The sequence below is a fragment of the Pelophylax lessonae genome, assembly GCF_965119305.1.
Source record: "Pelophylax lessonae genome assembly, chromosome: 3".
NCBI lineage: Eukaryota > Metazoa > Chordata > Amphibia > Anura > Ranidae > Pelophylax > Pelophylax lessonae.
The window spans coordinates 654,674,624-654,687,951 of record NC_138770.1 but is presented as its reverse complement, the minus strand read 5'-3'; the positions used below and the strand labels follow the sequence as shown (position 1 = coordinate 654,687,951).

General features: G+C 44.3%; 1 protein-coding gene across 1 annotated transcript in view; it reads left to right on the top strand.

Annotated features, from left to right (window-relative positions):
* Positions 1-13,328, top strand: part of PSME4 (proteasome activator subunit 4) — a 340,163-nt gene that overhangs the window by 54,713 nt on the left and 272,122 nt on the right. The window contains exon 3 of the mRNA XM_082250997.1: positions 301-417. Coding sequence (XP_082107123.1) covers positions 301-417 — 117 coding nt within the window. The remainder of the gene's footprint in view (positions 1-300; positions 418-13,328) is intronic.

Sequence of the window (13,328 nt, the reverse complement as noted above, 5' to 3'; positions counted from 1 at the left end):
CGTCAGGTTGACAAGACGACACTAGCCCAGTAAAAAAAAAAAAGCTAATAGTAATAGAATTGTGTGGGGCTGGAAAGAATTATCATAATTTCAGTTCGACTTTAGGAAATAAAAGGTTTAAGGTTGGCGCTGCTTTCAATTTATGGAAGAAAAATAATACAATTGACAGTCTATTTTTTAAACGCAGTTAAACGTAATGGCGATTCCATTATTTTGTAGAGATGATTAATTATTATATTTTTGTTCTGCCAAATTATATCAATAAATTGATATTTTGTTCTTTCCTTTGACCAAATCCAGAAAGAAAGAGCTCCTTTCCAGAGAAGACTTGCAGTTACCGTGGAGACCATTGTATGAAATGCTGGAGAGAATATTGTACTCGAAAACAGAACACCTTGGTCTTAATTGGTTTCCTAAGTAAGTGAATAAAGTAGTGGTTAGTTCTTGCATTGAATGTCTTCGTCTAGTTCTATTAAATTGATTCTGTAGACTGCAGTTACCTAATGTGACAAATGTGTGTGCCGTGAGGTCACTGGCCTAGAATGTGACGGGTAATTGCAGGGAAATGGCTTGGATTGGCAGGCTCTCCGCTGTCTGACATTTACCTTCCCTTCTTCTTGGTTCATTAGTAATGAAATCCTAAATCCCGTCGCTTGTGCTATAAAAGTGACTGACGCAGGTGTCCTTGTTGCCCACAACAACCCATGATTTTTTGATTCACGCTTCTTTCTGGTGCTTATAAGGTGGGATGTATTGGTATCACGCAGTTCTTCTGTTCTGTTGTGTGTTTTTTTTTTTTTATACAAAAATGTTTTACATGTTAGCAAAATTGAGAACAGCTCTGTTGATTTTAAGCAGTAGTAGACCCAAAAGCAAACATTTATTACCGTATATATACTCATATAAGCCGACCCGAATATAAGCCGAGGCACCTAATTTTACCACAAAAAACTGGGAAAACGTATTGACTCAAGTATAAGCCTAAGGTGGGAAATGCAGCAGCTACTGGACACAACTGGACCACCACGAGACTCAAAACAGGGTCATAGTGCAGGGGCTGCAAACATGGTACAGGAGATACAGGGCTGTGAGCATGGTACAGGAGATGCAGAGCTGTGAGCATGGTACAGGAGATGCAGAGCTGTGAGCATGGTACAGGAGATGCAGGGCTGTGAACATGGTACAGGAGATGCAGAGCTGCGAGCATGGTACAGGAGATGCAGAGCTGCGAGCATGGTACAGGAGATGCAGAGCTGCGAGCATGGTACAGGAGATGCAGGGCTGTGAGCATGGTACAGGAGATGCAGGGCTGTGAGCATGGTACAGGAGATGCAGAGCTGTGAGCATGGTACAGGAGATGCAGAGCTGTGAGCATGGTACAGGAGATGCAGGGCTGTGAGCATGGTACAGGAGATGCATGGTACAGGAGATGTAGGGCTGTGAGCATGGGACACGAGATGTAGGGCTGTGAGCATGGTACAGGAGATGCATGGTACAGGAGATGTAGGGCTGTGAGCATGGTACAGGAGATGCAGAGCTGTGAGCATGGTACAGGAGATGCAGGGCTGTGAGCATGGTACAGGAGATGCAGGGCTGTGAGCATGGTACAGGAGATGCAGGGCTGTGAGCATGGTACAGGAGATGCAGAGCTGTGAGCATGGTACAGGAGATGCAGGGCTGTGAGCATGGTACAGGAGATGCAGAGCTGTGAGCATGGTACAGGAGATGCATGGTACAGGAGATGTAGGGCTGTGAGCATGGTACAGGAGATGTAGGGCTGTGAGCATGGTACAGGAGATGTAGGGCTGTGAGCATGGTACAGGAGATGTAGGGCTGTGAGCATGGTACAGGAGATGTAGGGCTGTGAGCATGGTACAGGAGATGTAGGGCTGTGAGCATGGTACAGGAGATGTAGGGCTGTGAGCATGGTACACGAGATGTAGGGCTGTGAGCATGGTACAGGAGATGCAGAGCTGTGAGCATGGGACACGAGATGTAGGGCTGTGAGCATGGTACAGGAGATGCATGGTACAGGAGATGTAGGGCTGTGAGCATGGGACACGAGATGTAGGGCTGTGAGCATGGTACAGGAGATGTAGGGCTGTGAGCATGGTACAGGAGATGCAGGGCTGTGAGCATGGTACAGGAGATGTAGGTCTGTGAGCATTGTACAGGAGATGTAGGGCTGTGAGCATGGTACAGGAGATGTAGGGCTGTGAGCATGGTACAGGAGATGTAGGGCTGTGAGCATGGTACAGGAGATGTAGGGCTGTGAGCATGGTACAGGAGATGCATGGTACAGGAGATGTAGGGCTGTGAGCATGGGACATGAGATGTAGGGCTGTGAGCATGGTACAGGAGATGCATGGTACAGGAGATGCAGGGCTGTGAGCATGGTACAGGAGATGCAGGGCTGCGAGCATGGTACAGGAGATGCAGGGCTGTGAGCATGGTACAGGAGATGTAGGGCTGTGAGCATGGTACAGGAGATGTAGGACTGTGAGCATGGTACAGGAGATGCAGGGCTGTGAGCATGGTACAGGAGATGCAGGACTGTGAGCATGGTACAGGAGATGCAGGACTGTGAGCATGGTACAGGAGATGCAGGGCTGTGAGCATGGTACAGGAGATGCAGGGCTGTGAGCATGGTACAGGAGATGCAGGGCTGTTAGCATGGTACAGGAGATGCAGGGCTGTGAGCATGGTATAGGAGATGCAGGGCTGTGAGCATGGTACAGGAGATGCAGGACTGTGAGCATGGTACAGGAGATGCAGGACTGTGAGCATGGTACAGGAGATGCAGGACTGTGAGCATGGTACAGGAGATGTAGGGCTGTGAGCATGGTACAGGAGATGCAGGGCTGTGAGCATGGTACAGGAGATGCAGGGCTGTGAGCATGGTACAGGAGATGCAGGGCTGTGAGCATGGTACAGGAGATGCAGGGCTGTGAGCATGGTACAGGAGATGCAGGGCTGTGAGCATGGTATAGGAGATGCAGGGCTTCAGAGCCCCGTGCCGTGACGTGGCCGGATACTACGATCTCGGAAGACGGGCGACTGAACATGTCGCCCGTCATAGAGGTAAGCGGGTGGCACGGCGGGGGCTCGTTCTAAGTTAAGTATTACATAATGAGCTAGTATGCGGTGCATACTAGCTCATTATGTGTTTGTCTTTCAGGTTGTAAAAAAAAAAAATTGTAAATGAGTTTACAACCTCTTTAACAACCTCCTTACACTGTGCCCTGATTGGGCAAAGCTTTGTCCAATCAGGGAGCAGAATGCACTGTGTAGCGCTCAGTGTATTGCAGGGTGTTTGTCGGGGACCAACCATTCGCCCATCCCCAATCGCCAGGTGAAAACAGAAGGAAAAAAAAAAGCCAAAGAAAACGAATGCAGCCACCACATCTAATGATTAGTAAGCTGCAAAAGATTACATTTGTAGGTTTATTAGTGCTTTTATTTTAAAGTGACACTAAATAATATCCTTATTTATTTTTTTAATAACCGTTACACATAGTCTACTTTATGTGCCTGGTAATCCTATTTTTTGTGCAATAGTTTCTTACTGTATTTTTCTGCCTGCTTTGTATTGTCTTCCAACAGCTCCCGAAATCTGTCCTTACCTCTTCCTTTTGCAGTGCACATTAGTTGCAGTCATATGCACAGCTCTATGCACAGCTCTATGCACAGCTCTATGCACAGCTCTATGCACAGCTCTATGCACGCTACAAATCCCATAGTCCATCTTCGTAAGAGAGGGTGACTGTGACCCACAGTGGGACCTTAGTGATTGAACGTAGCCACCCTCCGCCTATGGGAAGTCAGGTCACAGCAGCAAAATAAATATAGGAATTTTGGAGGAGGTCAAGAACAATGAAAGGTGCTTTTTTAATTAAAGAGGTTGTAAACTCGTTTAAAAATATTTTTTTTTTTTTACAACCTGCAAGAGAAAGACATAATGAGCTTAGAACGAGCCCCCGCCGTGCCGCTCTCTTACCTGTATGACGGGCGACATGACATGTCGCCCGTCTTCCGGGATCGCGGCATCCGGTCATCTGATTGGCCGGAGCCGCGGTGACGTCACTCCCGCGCACGCGCGCGGGAGCCGACGGTCACGGCACGGGGCTCTGAAGGAACGGCATGATCAGCCGTTCCTTCAGAGCGCATGCGCCAGTGACGTCACTGGCTGCATTAAAGGTAAATATCTCCTAAACGGTGCAAGTTTAGGAGATATTTACAGTACCTATAGGTAAGCCTTATCATAGGCTTACCTATAGGTACAACTTCCTGAGGAGGGTTTACTTCCTCTTTTTAAAGCTGATCTCTGGGTTTTAGTAAAGATTAACCACTTGCTGACCGCCCTATAGCAGTTTTACTGCTACAGGGTGTCAGCTGTATGCTGCATCAAGTGTGTGTAATAAATGTGTGTGTGTGTGTGTGTGTGTGTGTGTGTATATATATATATATATATATATATATATATATATATATATATATATATATATATATATATATATATATATATATATATATATAAACCTGCAGGTAGAGGGTGTGAAAGCGCGCCAATGGTGTCTCGCTGCCACTGTAATTATACACAGCAGGTACCGCAGACTCTGTGTCTGCCGGCACCCACCGATCATCCTGCAGACAGACCGATCGGTAGTATACCTATGTAAACAAGGCAGATCGCTGTTCTGACAGGAGGGAAGGCATGGATTCTGTGTCTCTGCAAAGCATGGACAAGGATCCATGTCTTCCCCTAGAAAAAGCACCTCCCATACTGTAGTAAATCACAGGCTAGGCACATGGTTAACCCTTTGATTGCCCCTAATGTTCACCCCTTCCCAGCCAGTGTCATTAGTACAGTGACATGCATATTTTTTTTATCACTAATCACTGTATTAGTGTCTCTGGTTCCCAAAAAAAGTGTCCGAAAGTCCACTGCAATATCACAGTCCCGCTAGAAGTTGCTGATCAGCTGCCAATACTAGTAAAAATAAATAAATAAAATCACATAGTTTGTAGATGTTATAAGTTTTGCGCAAACCAATCAATATACGCTTAGTGGGAGTTTTTTTTTTTTTACCAAAAATATGTAGCAGAATATATATTGGCCTAAATCCTAAATTGATGAAGAAATTCTATTTATTTTTTTCTTGGGTGTGTTTTATAGTAGAAAGTAAAACATATATACAGTGCCTTGAGAAAGTATTCGGCCCCCTTGAACTTTTCGACCTTTTGCCACATTTCAGGCTTCAAACATAAAGATATAAAACTGTAATTTTTTGTGAAGAATCAACAACTAGTGGGACACAATCATGAAGTGGAACGAAATTTATTGGATATTTGAAACTTTTTTAACAAATAAAAAACTGAAAAATTGGGCATGCAAAATTATTCAGCCCTCTTAAGTTAATACTTTGTAGCGCCACCTTTTGCTGCGATTACAGCTGTAAGTCGCTTGGGGTATGTCTCTATCAGTTTTGCACATCGAGAGACTGACATTTTTGCCCTTTTCCTCCTTGCAAAACAGCTCGAGCTCAGTGAGGTTGGATGGAGAACGTTTGTGAACAGCAGTTTTCAGTTCTTTCCACAGATTCTCGATTGGATTCAGGTCTGGACTTTGACTTGGCCATTCTAACACCTGGATAGGTTTATTTGTGAACCATTCCATTGTAGATTTTGCTTTATGTTTTGGATCATTGTCTTGTTGGAAGACAAATCTCCGTCCCAGTCTCAGGTCTTTTGCAGACTCCATCAGGTTTTCTTCCAGAATGGTCCTGTATTTGGCTCCATCCATCTTCCCATCAATTTTAACCATCTTCCCTGTCCCTGCTGAAGAAAAGCAGGCCCAAACCATGATGCTGCCACCACCATGTTTGACAGTGGGGATGGTGTGTTCAGGGTGATGAGCTGTGTTGCTTTTACGCCAAACATAACGTTTTGCATTGTTGCCAAAAAGTTTGATTTTGGTTTCATCTGACCAGAGCACCTTCTTCCACATGTTTGGTGTCTCCCAGGTGGCTTGTGGCAAACTTTAAACAACACTTTTAATGGATATCTTTAAGAAATGGCTTTCTTCTTGCCACTCTTCCATAAAGGCCAGATTTGTGCAGTATACGACTGATTGTTGTCCTATGCACAGAGTCTCCCACCTCAGCTGTAGATCTCTGCAGTTCATCCAGAGTGATCATGGGCCTCTTGGCTGCATCTCTGATCAGTCTTCTCCTTGTATAAGCTGAAAGTTTAGAGGGACGGCCAGGTCTTCGTAGATTTGCAGTGGTCTGATACTCCTTCCATTTCAATATTATCGCTTGCACAGTGCTCCTTGGGATGTTTAAAGCTTGGGAAATCTTTTTGTATCCAATCCGGCTTTAAACTTCTCCACAACAGTATCTCGGACCTGCCTGGTGTGTTCCTTGTTCTTCATGATGCTCTCTGCACTTTAAACAGACCTGAGACTATCACAGTGCAGGTGCATTTATACGGAGACTTGATTACACACAGGTGGATTCTATTTATCATCATTAGTCATTTAGGTCAACATTGGATCATTCAGAGATCCTCACTGAACTTCTGGAGAGAGTTTTCTGCACTGAAAGTAAAGGGGCTGAATAATTTTGCTCACCCAATTTTTCAGTTGTTTATTTAACAAAGTTTAAAATATCTAATAAATTTTGTTCCACTTCATGATTGTGTCCCACTTGTTGTTGATTCTTCACAAAAAATTAGTTTTATATCCTAATGTTTGAAGCCTGAAATGTGCCAAAAGGTCGCAAAGTTCAAGGGGGCCAAATACTTTTGCAAGGCACTGTAGTTTTTTGGGGGGGGTTTTTTCTTTCTTTCTTTCCTTCTTTTTTTAAAAAATTGTCGCTTTTTTTTTTTTATAGCACAAAAAATAAAAACCGCAGAGGTGATCAAATACCACCAAAAGAAAGCTCTATTTGTGGGAGGAAAAGGGAATATATACGGCTTTGTGTTCCGGCATCAGGATGGGAACTTCTTGTCTTGCTCCTGGAACAAAATCACGTTGGGCAGTGTGTTGAATTTTTTTTTTTTTTTTTTTTTTGTGCTTTTCTTGTCTTTTCTGAATGAATACAAAGCATCCTCTGTTTGGCTGAGGTGGAGAGGCCGATGACGTCACGATCTCTGCCTCAGCCAATCAAAGGAGGCTTTGTATTAATTCAGAAAATACAAAGCTCCCTGTGAATTGCTAAGCAGTGCTGAAGCCTCATACAGTTTATACATCTCTGGCAGCTGCTGTTATCTGGTAATGAAGTAAATGGCATGTTTGCACCAGCCTGGTCCAAACAAACTACTTGAGCCTCTTGCACACTGGACGTTTTGCCAACTTTCCTGGACGCTATTCCTCCAGGCCTCCTCCAGAAAAAATGCTTGTAGTGTATGCAACGCATTTAGCTGTGTCAAGCGCTTAAAGGGGGTGTAAAGACAGACGTTTTTTTTTTATCCTAATGCCTTCTATACATTAGGATAAAAAGCCTTCTGTGTGCAGCAGCCCCCCTCAGTCCCTCAAATACTTACCTGAGCCCCCTCTCTATCCAGCGTTGTCCATGAATGCCTTAGCTATCCGGGTCTCTCTCTCCTGATTGACTGAGACACAACAGCCGTGCCATTGGCTCCCACTGCTGTCAGTCAAAATCAGCCAATCAGGAAAGAGGGGGTAGGCCGAATGGCAGCTCCATGTCTGAATGGACACACAGCTGCAGCTCGGCCCAGGTGCCCCCATAGCAAGCTGCTTGCTGTGGGGGCACTCAACAGGAGGGAGGGGCCAGGAGTTCCAGCCAGGGACCCGAGAGGAGGAGGATCCGGGCTGCTCTGTGCAAAACCAACTACACAGAAGGTATAAGTATAACATGTTTGTTATTTTAACCGCTTGCCGACTGCTCACAGTATATTTACTGCGGCAGTCAGCCCCTCACAGGCAGAGCGACGTAGGTCTAAGTTGCTAGCCTGTGAGGCTCTGGGGAGCAAGCGCGCGCCCGCGGAGGTGCGCTCCCGCTCGGTCACGGACCACCAACCCCCCCCCCACCCCCCCCCCCCCCCCCCCGCGCGTGTGGCCGGCAGACCCGATGTCCGCTGGTCATTCGGTGATCGGCGGGGGAGAGGGAGAAAGTCAGGCAGCTTGTGTAAACAAGCCACCTGTCATTCGCCTCGGTGTAAAAACACTGATCACATGGTTCTACAATGTAGAACCGTTGATCAGTGTCCCTACAGCTCAAGCCACAGCCAATCACAGTAAGAATCACGCCCCTAGGGACACACACAGCCCCTCCCTCTCAAATAAAGTTAACCCCTTCACTACCAGTGTATTTTTACAGTAACAGTGCATATGTATAGCACTGATTACTGTAGAAATGTCACTGGTAACCCCAAAAGTGTCAAAAATGTCAGTCAAGGGTCCGATCTGTCCGCCGCAATGTCGCATTCCAGCAAAAAAAAAATCGCAGATCGCCGCCATTACGCGTTAAAAAAAAAAAAAAATGACAAAAATCTTACCCTTTGTTAGTAAACGCGATAACTTTTGCTCAAACCAATAAAAATACGCTTTTTGCAATTTTTTTTTTTTTTTACCAAACATATGTAGCATAAAACAAATTGGCCGAAAATGTTAAAAGTTTTTAGATTTTTACATTTTTTTTTTGGGGAATTTCATATAAAAAAATGTGAAAAAATATTGTTATTTTTGCAAAATTGACGCTCTTTTTTTGTTTATAGCGCATGATCAAAAAATCACACAGGTGATCAAATACCACCAAAAGAAAGCTCTGTTTGTGGGAAAAAAAGGACGTCAAATTCGTTTAGGTACAGCGTCGCACGACCGTGCAATTATTCGCTAAAGTCACGCAGTGCCGAATCGCAAAATACCCCCTGGTCTTTTAGCAGCCAAATCCTCCAGGGCTTAAGTGGTTAATAGAAAAAAAAAAAAACGAGACTTTACAACTTTACAATCACTTTAAGCATTCATTTCATTGGCCAGAATAATCATTTATTTTAGCCATTTAAATGAATTAACACTTAAGTGCTAAACATGTTTAGCGTTAACGCACATTTACACATCACATGCTTTTTTTTTCTGTCAAAATACGCCTGCTCCTGACTGCGCTGGGAGTGGGGTTTTTTTCTTCCCTTTAAATGTCTGTGTTGACACGTAGGCTAACATGTAGGGATGTTTGGAGGCAAAAGAAAAAAAAAAACGCCAGGCGCCCCTAACAGCCACATTAAAAACATCCAGTGTGACTGAGTCCTTACAGATCACATGAAGATCAGCTTTAAGAATACATACTTGAATAGAATTTATTATTAAACCAGAGTTTAGTGTCACTTTAAGGGTTTGTTGAATCCAGCCTTGCCCAACACAGTCCTAACGTATAGACGAGGCAATCATGGTGTGTGCTGAAAAAGTACGGCACGCAGTCCAATAGAAGTGCATTTCCTGTCACTTTGACATTTTAATAAAGTTAGGCAGGCCATACACGATTCGCATTTTCAACGGAAATCCAAATCGAACGTAAAATCAATTGTTTTTCGTATCGTTAGTGTTGGTATGTGCAACACTTGATTTTCGTACGACAGCCAAAATTGACTGATCCAACATGTTGGGTTTTTTTTGAGAAAATTGGCCAAATTTCCTATCATTAATGGGGGATTAATTGATTGTATGATTTCACCTAATAAAACACAGTACAGTAGGGGGTGTGTCCAGTAGAGGTGTGGTTGGGGGTGTGTCCAGTAGAGGTGTGGCTGGGGGTGTCTCCAGTAGAGGTGTGGCTGGGGGTGTGTCCAGTAGAGGTGTGTTTAAAAGGTCAAAACAACATTGCATCACTTCCCATACTGGCACAAAAAATAGTGTTTGGAAGTACGACTTTCAAATCTCATTGATGGTACACTCGCATACTGTATGCGAGCGACGCTTTCGTTTATTGATCGACGGATCGTTTGAAATTCGCGTCATGTATGGCGTGATGTACTGTTCATTTTGGAAAGCAGAGGCCGTGCAGTAGTGCACCTCCCTAGTGCGATCCAACCCTTATTGTGAGATAGGACTAGTGTGTGGCCGTCACATAGCAAAGAGCCCTCAGCCCTGTGCAAGCTCTGAGCTCTGAGTTAGGCTGAGTTCACACATGTCCGGCTGCGTTTGCAGCCAGGAGTGCGGTGCGTTTCTGTTCACCGGTTCAGGTGCAAATTTTTGCCTGAATTCGCACCTGAACGGGACCCAAAAACGCACATCACCCTTTTCAAAACTGCACCGCGACGGCCCCGGACATGTATGAACTGCTTTCATTGAGAGCCGGTCACATTCCCGTGTTATGCAAATTGGATGCACTTAAAAACGCATGCAATTGGCATATATGTGAACCCAGCCTTAGGAGGAACCTGAAGCTTATATTGGCTACTTTTTTTGCTTGCTGTTTTTTTTTTTGCAAGGAAGTATAAGCTGCTGTTTTTTCCTGCATAGGCAAAGCATGGGGTCAGTTTAAATGAGTTGCTGGAGATTATACAAAACTCAGATTAGGGCTCATGCATACAAATGCAAAAAACATGTTTTTCTCTTTTTTTCCCCCCCATATATGGTTTGCTGAAGTCCTGTGCTTAAAGTGTTACTAAACCCACAACAGTAAAATCAGTCGGTGTATGCAGTAAAGCATGCTTGTTATACTCTGTGGAACCTGAGGGGTTAATCGTCTGCATTGTGTAAAAAGGCTGTTTGATCCTGTCTTTTCTGATCCTCCCCTTCTTCCACAGTCCCCAATCCATCTCCTGATGGTACAGAGCCATAAGGGCACTTCGCACATGCTCAGTTTGGTGTGTATTGCTAAGGGTTTTTTTTGTTTTTGTTTTGGGTGAGTGCATGTGATCAGCACAGGGCCAATCAGCACTGTCCAAACAGAGGGTCAGGAGTCTTACAGCCTCATAGGACAGTCAGAGGAGAATGAACATACAAGCTTTAACCAGACACCGATAGAAGTCACAAGGCTGCTATATACTGCTGATGAAAAAGCAGTTTATATTTACTAAAATAATTGCATTTCCATGTTCTGTGTACTGTGGGAGAGCAGATATAGTGAATGCAGGCTCCTGGGTTTAGGAACACTTTAAAGATCAATACACTTGCACTTCATCATATCCTTAAAATTAAAATAGAAAGATCTGTGTCAACTGTGCTGCATCTGGACAGTATTTTTTATTTTTTTTTGAAGTACAATACTGTGCAAAAGTTTTAGGCAGGTGTGAAGAAATGCTGTAAAGTAGGATTTTTTAAAAAAATATATACTTTATATGAATGACTTTTTGAATATGTTTATCAATATGCAAAGCTAACGAAAAGAAGAAAAATCAAATCAATATTTGGTGTGACTACCTTCTGTCTTCAAAGCGGCATTAATTTTTACACTTTTTACACTTTTTACACTTTTTACACTTTTTACACTTTTTACACTTTTTACACTTTTTACACTTTTTACACTTTTTACACTTTTTAAACTTTTTAAACTTTTTAAACTTTTACACTTTGTACACTTGCACAAAGTCAAGGATTTTGTAGGATTAGAGTCAGGTGTATAATTAATTATCCAATTATACCAAGCGGATGCTAATGAGCCCAGGTTCTCACTAGATGTGGTGCGAATTTGTGGCGAATTCCATACCACATCAAAATCGCAATCCGTTCATGCGATGCAATGGTGGAGTGTATGTTAACGACACCTGAAATCGGTTTGCAAAACGCAGTGCGATCTGCACCCATGTGATCCACAAGTTTGATGCGAATGCGGAGCAATTTCAGCCATACAAACCATGGCTCAAATCACACCCCAGAGACACCACGTGTAATTTGCACTGGAATGTGCTGCGATTCCTGTGCTAATTAAATGCAGTGTCCCGCACCGCATCAGTGTGAACCTGGGCTGAAACAATCATAACTGAGATAGAAACGGCTGTGTAGGAGGCTTAAAACTGGGTGAGGAACAGACAAACTCTGCTACGAAGGTGAGGCTGTGCAACAAGACACAAGGTGGTTATACTGCATCAGCAAGGTTGTTTCAAGATGTGCTGTTCAAGTTCTTTTAAAGAAGCACAAAGTAACGGACAGCGCTGAGGACTGTAGAAGCAGTGGTCCGCCAAGGAAACCTAATCCAGCAGATGAAGGATGCATCAGGTTTACTTCCCTTCGACATTGGAAGATGTCCAGCAGTGCAATCATGACAGAACTAGCAGAAACGAGTAGGACCCAGGTACACCCATCTACTGTCCAGAGAAGTATGGCCTGAAGTGGTCTTCATGGAGGAATTTTGGGCAAAAAGTCATACCTCTAACATGGAAACAAGACTAAGTGGCTCAACTATGCATGAAAACTGGGGGGAAGAAAAATGGCAGCAGGTGCTCTGAAATGATGAGTCCCAATGTTAAATATTTGGCTGTGGCAGGAGGCAGTTTGTTGACGAAGGGCTGGAGAGCGGTACAATAATGAGTGTCTGCTGGCAACAGTGAAGCATGGTGGAGGTTCCTTGAAAATTTGGGGCTTCATTTCTACAAATGGAGTTAGATGGTCAGGATCAACGGTTTCCTCGATGTGAGAAATGCAGGCAGATACTTATCCATTATGCCATACCATCAGGGAGGTGTGTGAATGGCCCCAAATTTATTCTGGACAACGACCCCAAACATACTGCCAATGTCATTAAGAACTATGTTTGGTGTAAAGAAGAACAAGGAGTCCTGGAAGTGATGGTTTGGCCTCCACAGAGCCCTGATCTTAACATCATAGAGTCTGTCTGGGATGACATGAAGAGACCGAAGGATTTGAGGCAGCCGACATCCACAGAAGGTCTGTGGTTAGTTCTTCAAGATGAGATGTTTGGAACAACCTACCTGCCGAGTTCCTTCAAAAACTGTGCAAGCCTACCTAGAAGAATTGATACTGGTTTAAAGGCAAAGGGTGGTCACCAGGGATGCACCAATCCGATATTCGGATCGGATATCGGCGCCGATATGGCCATTATAGCTGGATCAGGGGATCGGTAACATTGACCGATCCACTGGCCGATCCGGTTTTTGATTGGTAACGGCTCAGCCATCCCTTACTTGGTGCAGTAGTAGTATGGGATGGGAGCCGCTACTTCCTGTATAGGGCCGGCTCACAGGCGGAGTGATATCAGATGCACTCCGCCTGTGAATGGAGGAGCCATACACATGATGCAGCGGCTTTGCTCTGTACTGCAGCCGCATGCTTTGTGTGTAGCTCTGGTTCTGTTCCGGTATCGGCCATTTCACAACGCCAGATATCGGTATCGGGTCCAAAAAAGTTG